The following is a 22,346-nucleotide window of genomic DNA, read 5'->3' as shown; positions in this document are numbered from 1 at the left end:
ATTGGTCAAGTCATTGTAACTTTCTGGGCTTCTGTTTCTTCACCTGTAACAAAGGCTAGAATCCTACCTTTCTGCAGGAGGATAACACGTGTGAAATGTGTTATATGTAAATGTTCCATGTAAACATGTAAATGTTATAGGGTTAGATATTTAGAAAATAACATGTATTAATTTCGAGTCACCATGGATAACTGGACAAGGGTCCATTGGCACCAGTTCTGTGAAGATAAGAATTGTGTCTCCTGGATCATTGTGTCAAGTTCAGAGCCCGGAACTGAGTAGCTGCTCAATAAATACTTGTTGACTAAATGGGTCGAGCCAAGTTGAGCTGCCACAGAGATTTAATTTAGGGGCTGGAGGCCCACACCATTCCTCCCGGGCCACTATCTCCCTCTTCATCTCTCTCCTCGTCCCCCTCCCCCTCAGCACCTCTGTGCCCCAGGCCATCTTCACAGACAGCTGTGTGGTCTCTGTAGGAGACATCCCTGTGCTCTGGGACTGCCAGGGGGCATCTGGGGGCTTTCCTGCGATGAGGACAGCAGCGCAGGCCCCACTCCCTGCAGCTGCAGGGAGCCTGGACTGCCCAGACATAGGCGCCCACAGGCACCGAGAGCAGCACAGCACACAGGATCACCGTGGTGTGCAGGAGGCGCTCCCGTCCCTCCAGCCCGCCGTGGTCTCGGCCCGTCACAAAGACCACACACCGGCCCTGGCGTGGGGGCTGGCGCCCCAGGCTAAGGCAGACCTCATATTTTGTGCCGGGGAGGAGATCATCCACCAAGTATGTGCTGATTCCTGGGCCGACATGAACGACCTCCTTCCTGCGGGCTTCTTCCGACCCAATGTAGAGGGTGAACCACTTCTCAGGGGTGTCGGCCGCCACAAACCATTCCAGCACGATCCCACGCACTGTCTGCTTAACCACCCGCAGGTCAACGTAGGCATTGCCCTCCGAAGTGGAGAAAAGAGAATGGAGTGTGGGCGCGGCCTGGGCGGGCTGGACGTGGAGGGAGATGACACAGCTGCTCCTGCCGATGGAGTTGGAGGCTACACAGGTGTAACTGCCCCTGTCTACCAGGTGGGCAGCAGGTATGACCAGCTCCGACAGAGCAGCATCTTCTGCAGTGGACGAGGTCAACACTGGGTAGAGAGACAGCAAAACAGCTCAGGTGGACATTTCTCTGATAGACAGTCAGCTGGAGAGTGTCCAGCAATGCCAGTTTTTTGTTAAAAGGTGGTGGCGACCATTTATTAAGCATGTACTAGGCGCCAGGTGTTGCCTCTCAGCAATCCTGTAAGGTAAGCACCCAAATTTTACGCATGGGAAGTTGGGGACTAGAGTGATTAAGCAACTTGCCTACAGTGAGAATCGTTCAGGGGTGTCGATTGATCTGGAACCTAGTTCTTCTGTCTAGGAAGACCACACTCTATTTTTTTTTTTTTTTTATGCGGTACGCGGGCCTCTCACTGTTGCGGCCTCTCTCGTTGCGGAGCACAGGCTCCGGACGCGCAGGCTCAGCGGCCATGGCTCACGGGCCCAGCCGCTCCGCGGCATGTGGGATCTTCCCGGACCTGGGCACGAACCCACGTCCCCTGCATCGGCAGGCGGACTCTCAACCACTGTGCCACCAGGGAAGCCCCAGACCACACTCTTTTAACTTCACTAGCTCCTCCCACCAAACGACCTTAGTCTCGCTGAGCTAACACGTGGTTTCCAGGAGATCGCTAACAACAGTGTGATTGTACAATACTGTGAGCTTCAGGAAGTGCCTTTTTACCTCCAGGATGTAGAGTGGCTCAGAGCCTGGAGCCAAGTGCCTGGATTCTATCCATTACTAAATATATGGTCTTGGATGTGTTGCTTAGATTCTCTTGGCCTCAATTTCCTCATCAGTAAAATGGGATGATAACAGTATTTACTCCATAAGTTTGATAGTAAGTGCTCAGTAAGTGTTAGCTGTTATTATTACTGAGAGAATGGATCTAACATGGTACCGAAGAGAATGATAATAGAACATCACAAAAGATAACATCTGGATGCATCTCATCATTCTCAAAGAGGCTACGACAACAGATCCTATGTTTCTCCTTCATTGGTATTTAACCTCAAGCCTATGAGACGTAATCAAATGATAGGAAAAAGTCAAAATTTCAGCTAATTAAGTATTTTTTAATCATCCAGAGTTTGTCACCATATATAACAAATATCTGGGTGACTGACTGTACTTCTCAAGTTTCACTTAGATATTTCTAGTTGTCTTCTAGAAGCATCGAGATAGTTCTAAAGAGGCCATCCCTGGCTTTGTGATGTACCCCAGCGCTGAAGGGTGGCATTAAAGGTGATTTCAGCTGAGGTGTGATAACAGAGCATGAACTTCAGGAAATGAGAGGCAGTTTAGAATCCCAGCGGTGGGGCCCACGAGGGTCACTCCCTCTCCCTGGGTCCCAGCATGGCAACTTCAAGCCAATAAGGTCTGATCAACACAGCGGTAGGAAAAGTAAAATTCAGTCAATATCTAGGACTTCCCAACTTTGCCTAGTAAGAGTTAGCTGGGGGGTAGGCAATGGCAGAGGGAGGAAACACTTGTTAAAATACATTCTCTCAGGCCCTCCCCTGGACTAACGGAATCAAATCTCCAGGGAGAGGCCTGAAAATTTTATTTGAAACAAGCACCCCAGGTGATTCTGCTCAGAGAAGTTTAAGAAATAAGTAATAGATAATCTCTAGAATCAGTTCTAGTCAGAAATTCTCTGATTTAAAAATACACGGTATGGTTTTTTTGCATCTAGAAGGCTTTCAAAGAATATATGTGTTCATATACAATTCTATAGTATTTATATCAATACAATATTGTTAAGTCAATTCATATATATTAACATCTTACATCCTATCAAGATCTATAAGCAACAAATATATGCAACAAATATGTATGTAATATATATATTTACATCTTACTTCCTATAGAGACCTGTATGCAAAAATATATAGATATATATTATACATATATGTGTGTAACAAATATATATTATATTGATAGATAGATCTGTATGCAACAAATATATAAATATATATTATATGGAGTACATATATTTACATCTTATATCCTATAGAGATCTGTACGCAACCATGTAAAATAATGCCAATAGGGAGTTCCCTGGCGGCCTCGTGGTTAGGATTCCGGGCTTTCACTGAGTCGCATGACCAAATAATAATAATAATAAAATAATGCCAATAGTGGAACACTGTCTCGGAATTTTTTCTGTCGTGGTGAGTATAATTCAGGTCTGTCCCGGTCTTACCTGCACCCCTCCTTCATGATTGACCCAGTTTAGAACTTCTCTATTGAGGGCGGGGTTGCTACAGACCTCCCCAACCGCCCCCCGCCAAGATACGTGGAGAGGGTGCATGCACTTACCATCAAATTCCCTCCACTTGCTCAGGGGATAAGTCCAGGCAATAGTTGGTGAGGGGCTAGCCTGTACCAAGCATCGCAGGGTCACATTCTGTCCCACCCGGATGCTGACATTGGCACTGGGGGTTGAGATCTGCGGCTTCATGCAAGCACTGAGCTCTGTTTCGTGAAAAAGCTGCCCTGCCTTGGAGAGAGGACCTCGACACGTGAGGTAGGGATTCACCAGGACTACTGGAAGACTGATGGACTTTACAAACTGGACAAGTCCCCTTAGGCGACAGTCACATAACCAGGGGTTGTCGTGCAGCGCCAGCATCATGCTGGAGAGAATCTCGGTCTCACAGCCAGGCTGCCGGTGTTTCTGGTAGGCTGGCCAGTTCAAGAAGACACTCTTGGCTACAACTGTAAGCCTATTGGAGGATAGGTCAAGGTAGGTCAGGTTGACCAAGAACTGAAGAGCCAGTTCAGGGAGTGCATCAATCCTGTTGTGTTTGAGGTCCAAGACCCGCAGGAGCGGGGTGGCACGGAACTCCGTCCATGGTACTGAGCGGAGTTTGTTGCCCTCCAGTCTCAGCTCTTTCAGTTCTGACAGGTGCTCCAGGGCTCCTAGATGGATCACAGTGACATTGTTAAAATTGAGCCAAAGGTACTCCAAGGTGCTCATGTTGATGAAAGACCCTCGGGGCAGTTCAAATAAGGGTGAATTTTCAATTCTCACTTGCTTGAACTCTTCAGGAAGTTTCCTTGGGATCTTTCCCAAAGTGATAGACACGCACTGCAGAGTCCTGTACAAAAAACCACAACAGTTTTGAGATGTACATCAGGAAACTGGGAGGTGGGATCAGGCTTATCCTGGCATTAGACATATGCATTAGAAGGAAATAATACGATTCTCTTGAAATACAAGAGTTAGACCCATTTTGGTAAAAGCGCGCAGTTTATCAAAGCTCAGCACCGATTAGAGGGAGTCTCACAGAGATTTTGCTGATTTCCTGCCAAATCTTGGCCTGCTCCCACTTCACACCATCCCCAAAGAAAGCCCGTCCCCTACTGGGATCCTGTTAGCCCAGCGCACCTGCCAAAACTCTCCTCTGAGCAGGTACATCCTGGCAGACAGGATAGCTGAGCTGTATGTGAATCCAGAAAGACCAGAACTAGCAAGAAATAGTGAGAAACTGAAGCCATATTCTTCTGTGAGAAACTACCTTATGAGTTTTTGAATAAGTATAGTCCAAGCTTCCGAGTGGCAAATCCTATTATTGGTAATCCATAATGATGTAGGTCAGCACAGCAGCAGCAAAGCCCCTGGATGCTCTGAGGTCTGTTATGGCCCAGATCACAAGCTCAGTAAGAACCCAGAAGAGGGAGCTATGTCTCTTAACTAAGGTCAGAAGATTTACCGTTTTTCTGGTTTTTGAGTCCAGAGAGCAAACTATAAGCCAGATGTCCAATTCAGTCCTGATACTGCCTCCCCTCAGTCTCATAAAAAAGATCTGAGAGGGCTTCCCTGGTGGCGCAGTGGTTGAGAGTTCGCCTGCCGATGCAGGGGACACGGGTTCGTGCCTCGGTCCGGGAGGATCCCACATGCCGCGGAGCGGCTGGGCCCGTAAGCCATGGCCGCTGAGCCTGCGCATCCGGAGCCTGTGCTCCGCAACGGGAGAGGCCACAGCAGTGAGAGGCCCGCGTAACGCAAAAAACAAACAAACAAACAAAAAAAAAGATCTGAGAAACAAACAGGTAATGCTATCCTGAGCACTATGGTTCAGGAGATTTGGCCAGAATACATCTAATACTTCATCAATCACAATTGGCTTCTGTAACCTAGAATTTTCAACCAGTCTCTAAAAGTGAATGCAGATAATGGTTAACAAAGTAATTCTGCAACCACTCCTATCAGTGGTAATCTCCCCAGCACCTCGCGTGGTGGATTCATTTTTCTTCTGCGTTAAGACAGCTGCACCTGCTGCTTGGATGACCAGAATCAGAGAAGCATCACAGTACAGAGGTTAAACCACGAGATTGTGTTTTCTGATTAAATCAAAGCATGTTTCTTATCCTGGATCACATAATTTATCCTGAATGCTGTGTATTTCATATGTTATAAATCTTCCCTGAACGCTGTGTATTTCTTATGTGAAATTTTTTTTTTTTTTGCAGTACGTGGGCCTCTCACTGTTGTGGCCTCTCCCGTTGCAGAGCACAGGCTCCGGATGCTCAGGCTCAGCGGCCATGGCTCACGGGACCAGCCGCTCCACAGCACGTGGGATCTTCCCGGACCGGGACACAAACCCGTGTCCCCTGCATCGGCAGGCGGACTCTCAACCACTGCGCCACCAGGGAAGCCCAGTTAAAATTTTTTAAGTGAGATAATATGTGGTTTTGTATATTTGATCTGCTATTCTTCATTCATTCAACAAATATATATTGGTCATCTGCTCTAAGCCACACCTTTGCTAGGTGCAAGGAAGGCCATGGTGAGCAATACTGTTATAGATCCGGTCCCATGGGGTCTTCTATCTAGCTTATACTTCCTAGTTTTGAGATCTTTGGAAAGTCGGTTTCTCCTGTGCAAAGTGAGAAAATTAATGAATTCTTTATAGTGTTTCTAGGAAATATTAATATTATGCAAAATAAAGTACCTAACATAAAGTAGGTGCCCAATAAAGTTTAATTCACCTCCCACACCAACAGACTCTGGAAGAGAGTCTGCTTTCCATTACCTGGGGTACTTTCTGATGACTATTGAAATTCCATGGGTTCCCCTAAGATTCATGATATACATTATATTCTATAAAAGACCTCAGGGAAGAAAATCCGCTTAGTAGCTAACCAGTGAGAGGGGAAATGGGTCACCACGTAAGCTGATTACACCCCAGGCTTTCCATCCAAGCCAGATATTTTTGCTGGAATTTCCAGACAGTCTAACTCTACAATCTGGCTAGATCTCTGGACTTCCTCTCAAAGTGAAAATTTAAAAAGCAAGGAGAGTACAATGAGCACAAAGCTGTGGCAGATGTGGAGAGGTGCTGCCTAGACACCCTTCAAGGAATGAGTCGATGCTCAACCCCAAGGAGTGCTTGCATGAGGTCATGCCCTTCCCCAGGCAGCCCCAGGCAGAGACTGAGGGAGGTGAGGGCACAGGGCCCTGGCCAGTCTGGCCTGATGGGGGCAACTCTGATGGGTGATTCTCATTCCAGAGTTCTCTACCAGGTTGGCCAAAATTTTGCCAGCCTTGCTTTGCGGGAAAATGTGATTCAATCCATGGGTATCACAAATGACTAGTGAGTTCTTTTCTCACCCCAAAATAGAAAGGCCTAAAGAGCCCTACATCCCCACAATTTCTTCTCTGTTCATCCCATCCAGCCTCTTTAAATGAATCCAGCTCAACTCAACCATTCAGTGGTCTGCCGGAAAATTGAGAAGGATGCCCACTGGTATGTCATCTCTGGAATCACTGCTCCTTCTTCTCTCCTGACTCCCTCATCCTCTAGTTTCCTTATTTTGTATATAGGCATAGGGAATAGCTGTGCTGTCAGTTAAAACAGGAGACTAGAACAATTAAAGTTAGCTTGGCTCGTGTCGTTTCTCTTAAACAACTAGTGGTTAAGTGGTGTCCCTAAACTCAAGAGACTTAACAACAAAGGGAAGGAAGGAGGGAATCTGAGGATATTATAGCCCTATCACCCTTCTGGAAGGATGCTTTTAGGAGCTTGGCTCTTAGGATTTTTAGTAGAGACAGAATCCTGGGGGAGGAGTTACTCTGTTTTTGTGAAATTAATTAGATAAAAATGGCTTCTGAGCAGCAGCTCCCTGGCTTGTCTTTTCAACTGGAAAACGCCCCCTTCCCCCCATCCCCCAATATGATCGGAACTTTGGGAGAGTTCAGACAGAGAACTGGCAACCTACCAGGAAGCAGATAGGCTGTCCTTCCTCTTTCTCAAGCTGGTGTTTTTCCTTCATTCCTCCACCTGCTCCAACCATGTCTCAGACGGTCTTCTTGGCTCCCTGCGCCTGTGATAGACACACAGAGGACTACATCCCCACGCCCCCTTGAAACAGGTGGGCTACGTGACCAATATTCAGGCTAATGAAATGTTGGACGAAATAATGTTTTAAAAGCCCCTATGTGATTCTCCAGGTTCTCTTTTCCCTTGTTGCAGCAACTGTTGACATTCCAGGTGGTGAAGTCTTCATCAGCCTGGGTCGCTGAGTGAAGAAGAGAGCAGACCCCTCCCTCCATCCTCATTTCCCACTCACTCAAGTAGACTCTGCGAGAGCAGGAATAAATGTTTCTTTGTTAAGCCACTGAAATCTGAGAATTGTTGGCACAGCATAAGCCTAACCAATCCTGACTACAATGCCCATACAATAAAATATGCTCAAGTGCTTGTAAACTGATTTTTGTCTCTCCTGGATTATATGATAGTTAAAACAAAAGTTTCCAGCTCTAGCCCTTTAAACGCACTGCTCACTGAGCCCCTTGACTAACAGCCTAGTTTTAATAGCCACATCCACTTTCCAGGATAAAATTTCTGTTGTCTGCCTTTTGGTTCCCTGTAAGTTTCCATGTCTACATCAAGTGACAGCAGACATACCCTCTGCCTAGGTCAGGAGGAATATAACCATGTTGCAGCCAAAAAAAAGAAAAAAAGACATGTTGAAGATGTCATGATTCTAACCAACCTCCAAACAAGGCTTCCAAGGGCCACATGCTGTGGGATCACCCTAGTGCAGGCTGGTCTTCAGCATTTGAGAGACTAGAAATTCTTTTTTTTTAATTAATTAGTTTATTTATTTATGGCTGTGTTGGGTCTTCATTGCTGCGCGTGGGCTTTCTCTAGTTGTGGTGAGTGGGGGCTACTCTTCCTTGTGGTGTGCGTGCTTCTCATTGCAGTGGCTTCTCTTGTTGTGGAGCACAGGGTCTAGGTGTGCGGGCTTCAGTAGTTGTGGCATGAGGGCTCAGTAGTTATGGCTCGCAGGCTCTAGAGCGCAGGCTCAGTAGTTGTGGCGCACGGACTTAGTTGCTCCATGGCACGTGGGATCTTCCCGGACCAGGGCTCGAACCCATGTCCCCTGCACCGGCAGGCAGATTCTTAACCACTGTGGCACCAGGGAAGTCCTAGAAATTCTTCTTCCAGGATTTTAAGAAGACATTAGGTTTCCAGGGACTGACTCATACTAACCAGATTCATATACCAAAAGACTAATATATAAACAGGACATCATTTTATTTTTTACAGCGTGAATTTGTTTTTTCCAGTGACTTGAATATTCATGAGCACAATCCAGGATGATTCTTCTCTACAAGAGCAAACCAGGGAAGACAGAACACACAAAGAAAGTCTGACATATGGGTATTTGGAGGCTGACCATCTTGGGGGCCATTCCATTCAGACCACCAAGGTAGGTCTTCATGAATCATTGGAAAGTTGAAACTTTCTTTCTCTCTCTCTTTCACACACACACACACACACACACACACACATTACTGGATAAATACTAACACATTCTTGCTTTCAAGTTCCTGATTTTTCTTCAAACAGAGTTCAATAAAACTGCATGTTAGTTGGGTCAATAATTGTTCAGTCGCGATTGGCTCAGCCAATCTTTTAGAGAAAACATCTTTATCATTTCAACAGATGGCTGCTGTCATCCACTGCACTTATATTTGTTCTGATTTGGGGAGTGTCTGTCAGTCTCATATACCAAACCATCAGAGTTGAGTCTTAAGTCTCACAAGGCATAGCAGAAATGCCTTTACAAATCTAGATCAGGGGTTGGCAAATTACAGCCTGGGAGCCAAATCCAGCCTGCCACCTGTTCTTGTAAATAACATTTTATTTGAACTCATCCATGCTCATTAACTTACATATGGTCTGGGGTTGCTTTCACACTACATCAGCAGAGTTGAGGAGTAGTAATGGAGCCTTAAGTATCTCCTATCTGGCTTTCTTTATAGAAAAACAAAAGTTTGTTGACCTATGATGTAGACAGTGGCTTTGTCATTTTCCAACCAAATACTTTCTCTAACCAATAGCAACAGCCCCCAAGTTAAAGTCAGGTGCACCCTACAGGTGTTGGGCAGGGAATAGCCATGTATGGAAATCCCACATTCACATGCACTGGTGCTCTCAGGATTCTGATCCCAGGTTTCAGTAGCTCAAAAAAATCCATTTCCATAGTAAAACTGCTGTGGGTCACACTGCAGAGATCAATTCTGAACAAAGACCCTCAGCCTGGCCAGAACATTATCAAAGCCACGGATTCTCCAAGAAAATCCATCACTGTGCTCTATAAATTATTCAGCTCTTTGGGTTTCAGTTTTCTTGTCTGTAAAATCAAATAGCCCAGCCTTCAAAACAGGTCATTGTGAAGATCAAAATGAGAGAAACCAAGAAAAAAAGTTGTAAGGTTATCTGTTGTAAGGTCTTTCGTAAAAGTGAGAGGAAGTACAGTAACTTTAGACATCACTGCATCACGCTGGTCTTTATATTTAGCAAAGAGTCAAGACAATATGGTGTCTCTTAGGTGATACTGGAAAGATAGCTTTCCTGCATCACTTGCTGTCCCCAAATTTTCTCAGTTATTACCCAAAGGCCTTGGCACCAAACAGCCTGGATGCTCCCTTCGTTAGAAGCCACTCCTTCAGACAAGACAGAACATTGGCCCTTCTGCTGGGAACGTTTGTCTTCTCCTATGTACAGAGATGACATCTCAGAGGTTTCCCAGCTTTAAGCAAACTGAACAGGAATCCTCCTTTGAAGTGGCTTACTGAGTGACCCAGAAGGCTCTGAGACACCCTCAGGAACCCAGGTAAGTTTCAGTTAGAATCACAAATGCTGCTACACGGGGACAGAGGTGAGCTGTGTGCCAGACAGCATTGAGTGTACTGTGCCACCTGCCACGGAGGGTCTCTCAGATCCCTCCAGCCGGACATTCTGAGAGTAAACGAGCAGTAGTCTCCTGGGCATCATCTAAACTTCTAGAATTTACTGAAAATCAGATGATTATCTCTAGGCAGAATGGCACCCGGAGAAAAAAATGTTAGAATCCATGTGTCCACAGTGAGGGTCTCTGCATGTGTGTGTATGTGGCTGTACAAATGTGGCAAATGCATAAAGAGACTATGTGTGACTGCCTACGAGTTAGCATAAATGGAATCAAGATGCAGTATAGGAAAGTAGCAAGGACTATCAACTCTGGAATCAAGTGCATGGTCCAATTTCTAGAGCTGCCATTTCCTAGCTGTGTACTTGTGGGCAACATAGATTAGATCACTGCTCAGCAAAATATGTCCTGCCCTACCATTACCTCCATGGGAGAACTATCCTTTCCTGCCTTGTTTAAAGTTTAGTTTTGGCCATGAGACTTGCTTTGGCAGGTAGAATATGGGAAGAAATGGCAGTGTTAAGGAGCTTAATTGGCATCACATGTTTTTGCTCATTTCTCTGATATCATCTGACATCTCCATGAAACAAGCCTGCCCCAGGTAGCCACTGACTCTCCATCCTGAGCCCCAAGTAGGACACACGGAGCAGAGCCACCACAGTCAACCCACCGACCTATGGATTGTGTGAAAATAAGTGCTTTTTGCTGTATACCACTGAAATTTTGCCTTTATTTGTTACACAGCAAAAACTGACTGATACAGGCAAGTTACTTACTCACCCTGTTCCTTCTCCAGGTAAGTGGGGAGAAGAGTGGTGCCTGCTGCAAAGTGTTGTCATAAGAATTCAATGAGTTAATGTATATAAAGCACTTAGAACACTTTCTGGCACATAGTAAGTGCTTATATAAGCGTTAGCTGTTGTTGCGGTGGTGGTGTGTAAATGTATGAGTAAGCAGATACCCAAGTAGGTAAGAGTGGGTGAGCATGGATTCAGGTGTCAGAGTGAGCGCGTGGGAGGCGAAGAGGGAGAGTGGTTGGGAGCAGGCGTGTAGGCACCTGTGTGCACGGCCCTCAGCAGAAGTACTCGTTGATCCGTCTGCCCACCCTGACGCCCAAGGCCTGAGAGTCCAGGCTGGAGTGGGCAGAGAGGAGCCTGTCGGCCTCACTGAGGCTGTGCTGGGACAGCTCCTCTGAGCCATCCTCACTGTGGCCCAGTCTCTCCAGGTTGACGTAGGCACCTGTGGCCTCAGCGGAGCCCCTGGTGTGGCACTTGCGCCAGCGGCTCTGGAGAGCGCTGCAGCAGACGAGCAGCGTGAGGGGCAGGGCGATGATGGCAGCCACACTGATCACCACCACGTTGATGAGCCACTGAGTGGCTTCAGCATCCACCACTTCGTCCGTGGAGAAGATGACACACTGCTCCTTCCGGGGCACCAGGCCCTGCACGCAGACACACGCCACGTACTTGATCTTGGGCACCAGCCCATGGATGGTGACACTGGTCTTCCCAGGCTGCACCACCATCCGCCGCATGTCGCGCTGCCCAAAGACTGCGTAGAGGACGCTGAAGGAAGTTGTGTTCCCAGCCTGGGGGGCCTTCCACACCAATGTCACGCTCTGGTAAGTGTCCCCCACCACCTTGAGAGAGCTCACCCTTTGGGCCTCCTGGGGTCCTGCCTGCACATCCAGGTGCTCTCCTGGGGCCCCCATCTGGAAGGGCTGGAGGATTAGTTGCTCCTTCGTGTTGGGCACAGGGGGCCGAGTGGCTGGGACAGCAGGCTTGGGGATGTGGGGGACATGCCTGGCCACCATCTTGTTGTATGCAGCTGCTTCTGCCCCCTCACCTGTCCTTGCCCACGGTGCCGCTGGGCCCCCACTGTGTTCCGTGGATGTCTGGGGCTCAGAGACGACCAGGGAGATAAGAGTCTCAGAGGCTCCCAGGAAGTTCTTGGCCTGGCAGATGTAGTCTCCAGAGTCAAGGTGGGACACAGCAGGCAGGCCCAGCAGAGTCCAGATCGTGCCGTCACTGGAGACTTCCTGGTGCACTGTGGGGAAGAGGCACGTGTGGGAGAATGAACGGGCCCATCTGCCCCAAGCTTCCTTCCAGGGCTGAATTCACAGCCCCTGGACTGTGTACATTCTGCCAAACACCCTGTTATCCCAAGAACAGACTGGGCATCACTGAACTTTTCTTAGATTAGCCATGGGGATGGAGATCACCTGGGCTCCAATTTGGGGAGACACAGGTTGAGACATAGTCTAAGAACGATCAGCCTTCTAAATCTGAGATGCTCCCACTGTGTCTTTCAAGGGCCTGAGTTCTGCAGAGCTAACCCGTCAGGGGTGGCAGGCTGATGCTTTGGGAGTATGGTGGGTTGGGTGAACCTGAGGCAGAGGCCCAGCTAGAAGTGCTCTGCACACCCCTGCCTGGCCCCACTGCCACTTCAATCACAGCATCTCCAACTTTCTGTATTACATTAGTGGAGCTCCTTACACAGTTTTGTTTGTACATTGATTTCAAGCCCACAGTCCTAGAGCAACGCTTGCCAACCTAGTTGGGGGAAACACAGAAGAAAGCTGGGAGGGATGGGAGGTGTTCTGGTCAGGTGCCAAGAAATTATTCCTCCTTCACCCTCTTTCTGCATGTAGGTGGGCTGTGACTCCTGCAAACCTCCCCCACCAAGTGCCAGGGATGGAGCACCTCTATCTGCACAGCAAAAACGTCACAGGCAGTTCCTCCCTGTACGAGCTGTGTGCTGCAGACCAACCATTTAGCCTCGGTTTACTTACACCCCAAATAGAAGGATAATCAGTTTGTTCTTTAAAGTTCAGTGACACCTTGTACATAATACATTTAACACATGAAGCGCTCAATAGATGGTAACTCCTAGCATTAGTTACTCCTAGTGATACTGGCTTCATATTTACAACTTGGAACCTTACTATCAATATTAAATACACTAAGAGAGCATCTTCTACCAAAAAACCAGTGTTTTGCTCCTCTCAGGGTGGGCCCCACGTCTCTGATAGAGTGGCTGGTGGAATATGACAGGACAAGTTGAGATCCATTGTTATTACTGAAGCCACTGTCCCCATGTCCAGCCTCTGGACGGAGTCCCCCAACTCCACTCAGACAGGGTGGGAGTAAAGAGCCTTGCTCAGCCTACCTCCCTCTCCCTGGCAAACCTGAAGCCCCATTCCCCCGCATGTGGGATGATGACCCACCCACCCCAGGCTGGATCTCAGCACAGCCGTCCCCAGAGCTCACACACCTGTGCCGTTGAGTGGGTGCCCGTTGGCCCTACTCCAGCTCATTTCCGGCCCAGGGACCCCGGAGGCCCCACAGCGTAGCAATACTGCACTGCCCAAGGGGGACCTGACGCTGGCCGCCCCCGGACGGAGCTCCGGACTCTGGCATCTCCTCAGTTCCAGCTGGCTGAAGGTCAGTCCGGCCAGGCTGCGCGGGCTGGCACACCTCAGCCTGGCCTCTATGAAGGCCAGGTTTGGGGCCCAGCCTTCCAGGAGATGGACCAGGTCATAGAGTCGGCAGTCACACACCCAGGGGTTGTCCTGCAGCCCTGCAGGGGTGAAAGGCAGGGCAGGAGGTGAGACCTAGATATTCAGATCCCCAGTCCCAGCCCCCCTTCTCCCCCAGGGAGGACAAGGCACGTTGTGAGCTCAGGGTCAGCAGAACTGGCCTCCAGACCCAGCTCCTTGCTTCACTACAACCTTAAGCCCGGTTCTTCATCTGGAATGACAGCATTACTCCCGTTTCTGGGTGGCTATAAGCATAAATAAAGATAAATGATATTAAGCGCCGGGTAAGCCATACAGCGTGCCGACAAAATTGGCAGTTACTGCTGCCACTCTCAGACTGATCCTCTCAGGCTACCGGCCAGGCAGTGGGTATTTCTGCAATAACTGCAATACACCAGAATCCATCCATTTCTAGAAATGCTTCATGAACCCGACCCCACCCCCCGCTTTTTTTTTGGCCTTGCCTTGCATCTTGCAGGATCTTAGTTCCCTGACCAGGGATCGAACCCAGGCCCCCTGCAGTGGAAGCCTGGAGTCCTAACCACTGGACCTCCAGGGAATTCCTGACCCCTGTTCTCCCAGTATAAGTGGTACTTTCAGCATCACCCCAGCAAAGAGTGTGGCTGTTCTGAGCCACGGTCCCTTTGACACAGGCTCAAAAAGACAAGAGTGAGGATGACAGGGAACCCAATCTTATGTTATATTCCCAGCCATCTTTACTTTAAAATTGAACACTTTTATAGAGCTGAAAGCAGGTCACTGCACCTACCCTGTCAAATAACCTTCAACATATAGAGAGGTATTGTGGGTCCTCAGTTCTAAGACACAGTTCCTTTTCATATGTTTGCATTTCTAAATACAAAATGAATGCATTTAATGTGATGTCCTTTCTACCCTCCACGGATTGTTATTAAATTTGATAGCATCTAATCAATAGCATATTATATGTTTGCATACCTGTATTTGATACATTTGGGAATGGAAATGTCAAGGGTTGGGGAAGGTGGATTCAGACCTCCTTGTATATCCATGACTCCCGGGTCCTTTAGAGCACTAGCTGGGAAGGCGCCGGCTCCTCTGCTATTCCCCACCCCCATCCCAGCCAGGTGACGGCTACCTTGTGTCACTGGTTAAATGCATTTCCTGATGCATCTGCACCCCAAGAGTCATCACTGCCCAGCTCTGGTGGTGAGCTATCTGACTTCACACAGAATCCCCAAAGAATTGATGCAAATGGCAAAGTTAAAGGACAATGAAACTTTCACCAGTCAGACTGGCAAAAGTTAAACATTCTGACCACTTTAACTGTTAGCTTCATGAGGGAATAGATGTTCATCCGTCTTGTTCACTGCTGTATCTGCAGCATCTAGAATGGAGCCCACACATTGGCTGGCATTCAAATAAGCTTGCAGAGTGGACACAAGCATGGATGGTCGTGCACACTACTGGTGGGGGGTAGGAACTGGCACTTTAGAGACTATGATTAATATTAAAACATCTAACGTGCATACTCCGTGACCCAGCAATTCCACTTCTCCGTTCCTAGTCTAGAGAAACATTTGTCTCGGTGCACGAGGATGCATTGCCAAGAATGTTCTCTGCGGCATCACAGGTGTTAACAAAATAATGGAAACAATTTAAAGGCCCATGAAAGGAGGAATGGCTAAATAAACTGTAGTATAACTGTATGATGGAATATTATGCCAGAGTTTTAAAAAATGAAGTTGATCCATTTGTAGTAACTTACAAAGATCTCCAAGACATATTGCAGGGCAAAAAAAGTGCTGGTTGATACATATGATATGATGAAATTTTATGCAAAACACACAGCTAAAATTTCTATATGCACGTATGTTTGCTAAAATTTCTATGTGCATGTATGTTTGTATATGCATGTGTATGTAAATGTAAACGATAGGGAACATGCAAATAAACATAACAGTGGCTACTTTTTAGGAGGGGAGAAGGAATTATAAGAAGAGGGCATAAAATATAAATATATATATATAGGACATTCAAAGTTGATTTTCAAAGAAACAACGTCTTTCCATGTAAGTACTACCCTATACAATGTCCTTTATCAGGTGACATAGTCTGTAGGGTGGATGGAGCTGGAATGGGCTTTGCTATTCCCTGCTCCACATCCAGGAAGTGAGGGGTCTAAATATTCCCTCCTTGGGCTTCCCTGGTGGCGCAGTGGTTGAGAATCTGCCTGCCAATGCAGGGGACACGGGTTCGAGCCCTGGTCTGGGAGGATCCCACATGCCGTGGAGCAACTAGGCCCGTGAGCCACAACTACTGAGCCTGCGCGTCTGGAGCTTGTCCGCAACAAGAGAGGCCACGACAGTGAGAGGCCCGCGTAGTGCGATGAAGAGTGGCCCCCACTCGCTGCAACTAGAGAAAGCCCTCTCACAGAAACGAAGACCCAACACAGCAAAAATAAATAATAAATAAATAAATATTCCCTCCTTGAGAGACTCTCCCAGGCCTCAGGGCAGGAGCTACCCCAAACTGCTCTAAGATTGCTCCAGCCCTCGGTGCTGGACCTCACATGAGCCGAGGCATGCTCCAGGGACACCTGCGAGGAGGCCTCTCTTCTGACACTGCCCACCCACTCCCTACCACCCACTTTCTGGCAGGGCCTCACCATGATTCCAAACCCCTCATGGGACAAGGAAAAGGAGCAGAGCTGGGGTCTGAACTGCAGCAGTCTGGCTGGGAGCTTGAGCTCCTAAACCTACCTACCAATGTGTGCCTCTCATTCAATCTTTACTCAAACCCAGAAGGCAAGTGTGATTTTCCAGGTAAAGAACTGAGACTCAGAGAGGCTTTAATAAACTTGCCTAAGACCCCCAAGTCTCACTAAAGTGGTTCCAAGTGAAGGATGCCATCTCTTACCTAGGACCAGCTTGACGTGGTGGCCGGGAAGGAAGGGTCCCTTCTGCAGGTGAGTCCAGGTGGTGAGCAGCTCCTCGGGGAGCCTCAGCAGCTGGTTGCTGGAGAGGTCAAGGAAGGTGAGGTTCCCCAAGAAGCGCGCGGCCTCCGGGGGCACAGCCGAGAGGCGGTTGGCCTGCAGGTCCAGCAGCCGCAGCTTGGGAGCGTCCCTGAGCGCCGCCCAAGGGAAGGTGACCAGGTGGTTCCCGGGCATGCGCAGCTCACGCAGGCGGCGCAGACCCCTCAGCATCAGAGCGTTGAGCTCATAGAGCGCGTTGTAGGGCAGCCACAGCTGCTCGAGGCGGCCCAGCGCCTTGAAGGCCTCCCCGGGCACCCTGCGAATGGCCGTCCGCTCCAGGCGCAGGCTGGAGGTGTCCAGAGGGACAGATGCTGGGGGCAGGGTCATGTCAGGGTCGTTGCACACCACTGTCCTGGTTACAGAAATGGGAGTATTTGAGCAAAAGTCCTGTGGGGTCGGAGATTCCCCCTTACTTAACCTCCTTTCAAGAGACCCCCTGGTGCGCATGGCCTCATAGGACACCAAACCCAGACTGCGGTGTGCCCTGGAGGTGGGCTAGTAACAAGGTTCCTTCTGTTTTCTCTTTGGGAGCTTCTTGCTTGCAGAGCCTCTCATAAGTGTCCCAGGAGGGCCGTTTGGTCTCGGTCACTGGCCTGAAGGACCTCAAGCTTGAACTACTATGTCCCCTTACAGCCTACACCACCTGCAGTGCACTAAGAATGAATAGTATTTATAAATCCTGAGATCATTTTGTGCATTGCAGCATTGCATCTATGAGTTAAAAGGGTTCCTTTGTTAAATTATAGCTCAGTTTTTGTGACTGCTTTGGCTTTTCTTTATTTAAAAAAATATATATATATAGCAACGGCATCAGAACTGGAAGCCACACACGGGATGCCTCGAGCCTCTCCTGACACTGAGGGACCATGAGATGATCAAGGTGTTTAAAAGCTGGAATTTTGCAGCCCCACAGCTGGATTCACCTCTGGGCTCTTTGCTTGTTGGCTGTGTATCCTTGAGTCTATTATGTAACCTCTATTTTCGTCAGTTTCCCCAGAATAATAGACTCCATCGCACAGGGTGGTTTGGGTGTTTGAATGAGTTCAGGTGTGTACCAGCTCTGCATACCTGTCACCTGTAGAAGCCCGATTGCTATTGACCACTGTTGTAAGTTTCTGCATCCCAGCACTGCAAGTACATCAGGTCAGTCTTACCAGCTCCTTCCAATGCTCCTTCTGCCCAAACAGTGACTTCTTAAACCTCATTCTATTAAGTTTGACACTAAAGCAGATAGAGAGATAACAGGAGGCAGTCCCCGCCCTCGAGGAGCTGACAATTCAGGACTGTGTTAAATGCTATCACTGAGAGCAACACACACACAGACGGTAAAAAGGGAAAGATTCTCAAGAGAACGAAACTTTGAGTCTGGCCGTGAGGGACCCAGCCCTTGGGCAGCCCCAGTTTCGTCTGGAGGATGTTTCTGCTCACACTGAAGGAGGTGGGGTGGGAGTGAGGTGGGGATATTGTTTAGCTCTGCTAAGAGAGGTTGTTCTCTTGTAAGGTCATAACGCGTTGCTCGTATCATTCTTCCTGACACCACACACACACACGCACACACACACAAACACACACACACAAACACACACGCACACGCGTGCACACACACACACACACACACACACACGCTCCACCAGCATCCCTCAGCTTAACTTTCATACAGTACTCAAAGTCAGCTGGGCTTGGCTTGCTTTTGTCAATGGTGCCCACAAAAGGCCCAGTTACTTCCGCCCACTCGTATTCATTCTTTAGATATACATGGAACCCCTGCTGAGTGACAGAAGAATATCAGGCTCACAGCCCCCGTCCCCATACAGCTTATAATCCAGCAAAGGAAGAAAAAGCATTGGAGGCAATGATACCTTCAGTGATAATGGAAGCTTGGGTGTTGCAGGGAGGAAGGTCTGGATGTAGGTGGGAGGAAGGGAGTTGATGGGAAAACATGTGCTGGAAGGGGGAGAAAACGGTCAATGGAGGGATCAAAGAAACCGATAAGAGCCAGCACAGGCCAACCGCACGGCTCCTGGTGGGGCAAATCAGGCATGAAGGACAAGGGGGCACATCTCTCCAGGTGCCCAGACTCCTCCCCCCCTCGCAGCCCCAGGAAACCCCAGGACCCACAAGTACACACACTCTGTTCATGATAGGGGAGCGTGGAGCACAGGCAGGTCCATCAGGTGCTCAGGTGTAAGGGCTGGGCCCTCCGAGAGACCCCGGTTAAAGATGGGGTGAGGAAGGTGTCTGAGACACAAAAGGAGACTCTGTCTGACTGCACAACCTGTGCCCTTGGCCACTGGAGATCTCAGGTTTCCCAACAGCCTTTCATGGCCTCATTCCCCTCATTCCTCACACTCCATGCAGATGGGCCGGTGCCTATCAGCTGTGGGACTTCTGGGCAGGTAGAAATGACGGTGAGAGCTCTGGCTTCAGAGGAGGCATAACCAATAGCTGATGTTAGGGGCCCTGGAAACTGCCCTTGGAATTTCATTTTCCATCCTAAAGTCAACCTGCTATCAGAAGCCCTTCCTGGTCCCTGCCCATGGCAGCATCACCAGGTAAGAAGAGTTCTTGAAATGGAACTGAAGTTCTGGGTTCCAGGACCAGCTCTGACACTGATGCTGTATGACTTTGAGCCCTGTGCTCTCTGTAGGCTGAAAGGGAGGCTCTTTGTCACCCTGGTCACACTGTCCTTGGCCATGGGCTATTCCTGGCCTATTCAGGGCTTAGCCCTGGCTTCCCTTGGGGAGAAGATCCTTACCTCTGATGAGCCATATGAGTTGGAGCATCACAGCTTTGGGCCAAAAATGGAGCTCTTCCTGTTCTTCAGACCACGTGGGGTATCCTTTCTTGGGGGTGCCTCACTTTCTCTGCCTCCCCTCACACCCAATCAGCCTGACCTATTGCTAAGATCATTGAAAGAGTTACACTGAGGGCTTCCCTGGTGGCGCAGTGGTTGAGAGTCCGCCTGCCGATGCAGGGGACACGGGTTCGTGCCCCGGTCCGGGAAGATCCCACATGCCACGGAGCGGCTGGGCCCGTGAGCCATGGCCGCTGAGCCTGCGCGTCCGGAGCCTGTGCTCCGCAACGGGAGAGGCCACAACAGTGAGAGGCCCGCGTACCGCAAAAAAAAAAAAGAGTTGCACTAAGTTGCACTGATAACATTGCTGTCCTGATCAGAAGCCATCAGTGGCTCCCCAACACCCATCTAAGACAAGGGAGAAAGGGAGGATGAAATTCCAGAAGGTTGGAAAGATGGTAGGAAAGACCCTAAACCAGAGACTGAAATCTCTGAGTAAGTTGGGAAATGCAGTGGTCATTAACAGATGGGCTGAAGAGGTCAGAGAAAAGATAGTTTAAAGACTGCCAAAGAGAGATAGGGAATGAGTCATGGGGGAAGAGCAAGGGTCCACAAACCACAGGAACCTTGGGGACGTCCCAGGGAGAGGAGGAGAAGAGGATGGAGGTGCTCTCAGGGCTCAGATGGGGAATGAGGAAAGTCAAAGAAGAGGCTGAGGATGGAGGGACCCTTGTTTGCAATGGAATGGGCACTCCTGGCCTTTCTGAGAGCCCATCGAAAGGGGTCAAGGCTGAGGCTCCTGGGGGCTGGGCCAGAGGAGACCCAAAGTGGGAAGAGTATGAGGAATCGGGTGGTCCCATCATGGGTGGGGCAGTAAGAAATACCTGGGATATGATTGGGTACCCCCAGGAGGTGGGGCAAGAGAATGGAAGAGTCCTGGGAAAGAAGGGGCTGGGGAGATAGAAGATAGTAGGGGGCAGGAGAGAAGGAGAGGAAGAGAAAGAGGTAAGGGGGAGACTTCCTGTGCCCTTAAAGAGGGTTCCACTCACAGGATCCTGGAGGAAGACTCAGGAAGGATTTCTGGAGCTGGCACACCTGTGCCCCACCCCTGCCCCATGTGTAAAGGTACCTGGTACTTCAGGTCCACCCCCAAGGCAGAGCCACACCCTGCTGACTGGAAGAAAATGCAGCCCAGACAAGCCCCACGAGACTCTTGGGTCTTGAGGGGCAGGGAGATGGAGGTTTCACCCCCCCACGATCCTAGGGCCATGCATCCAACCCCTCCCAGCCCAGCCTAGCTGGTGGAGCCTGGGAGGCTGGGCAACCCCCCCCCCCCCACCGCACACCTGGCGCCGTACCTGGCTTTGCTGCCATCGCCCAGGACATGGAGGCTGCAGCTGCACTGAGAAGGGCAGGCGCCCCGGGCCTGCGGGGGTCCTCCGAGGGCCAGGAGCCACAGAATGCCCACCGCCACCCTCATGGCTCCTGGCTCCTCTGTAGGCCGGGCAGGGGCCTGTCCCTTACTGCTCTGTCCTGCTGGCCCAGCAAACCCAGCAGCTGCCCACACCCCCAACTGAAGCCATCGGATAATCATGGACAGGCTGGGGATTAGGGAGGGGGAGCCCTGGCCACAGCGGCTCAGCGGCTTATTGCTTCCTGGAATCGCCCAGTCCTGAAGATGGGGGTGGGGCATCCCCTTCCAGAGCCACAGCCTCAGGCCCAGAGCACGTAGGGTCCGGCAGGAAGTGGGCAGCCCCCCAGAGGCAAGCGGCTGCTGGACTGCCTATGCCAGCCAGGCTGAGGATGCACAGCCCCCACAGGGTGCCTGGGCTCAAAAGAGATGGACGCTGGCCTCTAATAAGGGCCACTGGAAATCCTCTCCAGTGACCCTGTCTTATAGTGAAAAGGCATTGAGATGAAGGTGGTGAAGGCATTAGAAAGAGCCCAAGTGCTGGGCCAGGCCAGCTGGGTTCAAATCCCAGCTCTTCCATTTGCAGGCTGTGATGTCGGGTAAGTCACACGGTCTCTTGTGGCCTCTGTGTCCTTATCTGCCAGAGGGAAGTAATGTTACTCTACTCACGGTGTTTATGAAAATTAAACAACCCAAGTTTCTCAGACCTTGACAGCCTGTGGGAACAGAAGCTTTCTTGGGAGTAGTAAGTACCCAGTTCCACGGGCACTTCCAAGTACCTGCTCACGGAGGAGCTGGGAAGAATCAGCTATTTGGGGGCAACCGCAGAGGTGTCTCCCATGGACTCAGGAGCTCTCCCAGCCCGCTGGTCAAACAGCTGCCTCCTGGGGTACCCTGCGGCACCGAGTCTCAGATCACTGCCATCTGAGCCTTCAGGGCATTACCACCAATGCCAAAGGCATGAGGTGTCTTGGCCTGAGGGTGGAGAGTGCCCCTCCCCTCAAGTTATCTCACTCCAAGGAGGGTCTCAGAGCAGGATCTCCCAGAGCTTTGAGAGAAGCTAAAAGCTTCTGTCAGTTTTTACTGATTGTCCCCTACCCCCAACCTCATCCCACCATAGACACCACCTGTCACTCATTGATTCTTCACGTTTGACTCCAAGGCCTTGCTCTTTGGCCCAGAAAACCCTACCTGGTTCCTATGGCTTTTCCAGAAGGTTCCTCAGCCCATGCGCCTAGACAAACCTACACCAGTGAGGTGTGACCAAGGCAGATACCTGGGGCCCCGGT

At 49.6% G+C, this 22,346-nt stretch overlaps 2 protein-coding genes across 4 annotated transcripts; both read right to left on the bottom strand.

Annotated features, from left to right (window-relative positions):
- Window positions 1-317: 317 nt before the first annotated feature.
- On the bottom strand, window positions 318-4,598 carry LRIT2 (leucine rich repeat, Ig-like and transmembrane domains 2). Of its 2 annotated transcripts, none has more exons than XM_019925829.1 (3): window positions 4,489-4,598; window positions 3,417-4,198; window positions 318-1,164 (listed from the first exon to the last, which is right to left on the bottom strand). In XM_019925829.1, the coding sequence occupies exons 1-3, from the start codon at window positions 4,596-4,598 to the stop codon at window positions 347-349; spliced, it is 1,710 nt and encodes a 569-aa protein (XP_019781388.1). In that variant the 3' UTR covers window positions 318-346. The 2 variants fall into 2 exon arrangements, with proteins under 2 accessions (XP_019781388.1, XP_004320120.1); XM_004320072.2 differs by having other exon boundaries at window positions 318-1,140.
- Window positions 4,599-8,554: 3,956 nt separating this feature from the next.
- LRIT1 (leucine rich repeat, Ig-like and transmembrane domains 1) lies at window positions 8,555-22,095 on the bottom strand. 2 transcript variants are annotated; one of them, XM_004320071.4, is made up of 4 exons: window positions 21,005-22,095; window positions 16,738-17,204; window positions 13,575-13,880; window positions 8,555-12,347 (listed from the first exon to the last, which is right to left on the bottom strand). In XM_004320071.4, exons 1-4 carry the CDS (start codon window positions 21,337-21,339, stop codon window positions 11,374-11,376), a joined length of 2,082 nt encoding a protein of 693 aa, XP_004320119.3. In that variant the 5' UTR covers window positions 21,340-22,095; the 3' UTR covers window positions 8,555-11,373. The 2 variants fall into 2 exon arrangements, with proteins under 2 accessions (XP_004320119.3, XP_019781318.2); XM_019925759.3 differs by lacking the exon at window positions 21,005-22,095 and adding an exon at window positions 19,608-20,839.
- Window positions 22,096-22,346: the final 251 nt, after the last annotated feature.

The sequence above is a fragment of the Tursiops truncatus genome, chromosome 16 (genome assembly GCF_011762595.2).
Source record: "Tursiops truncatus isolate mTurTru1 chromosome 16, mTurTru1.mat.Y, whole genome shotgun sequence".
In the NCBI taxonomy this organism is placed as follows: Eukaryota; Metazoa; Chordata; class Mammalia; order Artiodactyla; family Delphinidae; genus Tursiops; species Tursiops truncatus.
The sequence above is the reverse complement of the archived record's forward strand: the minus strand, read 5'-3'. Positions and strand labels throughout refer to the sequence as shown.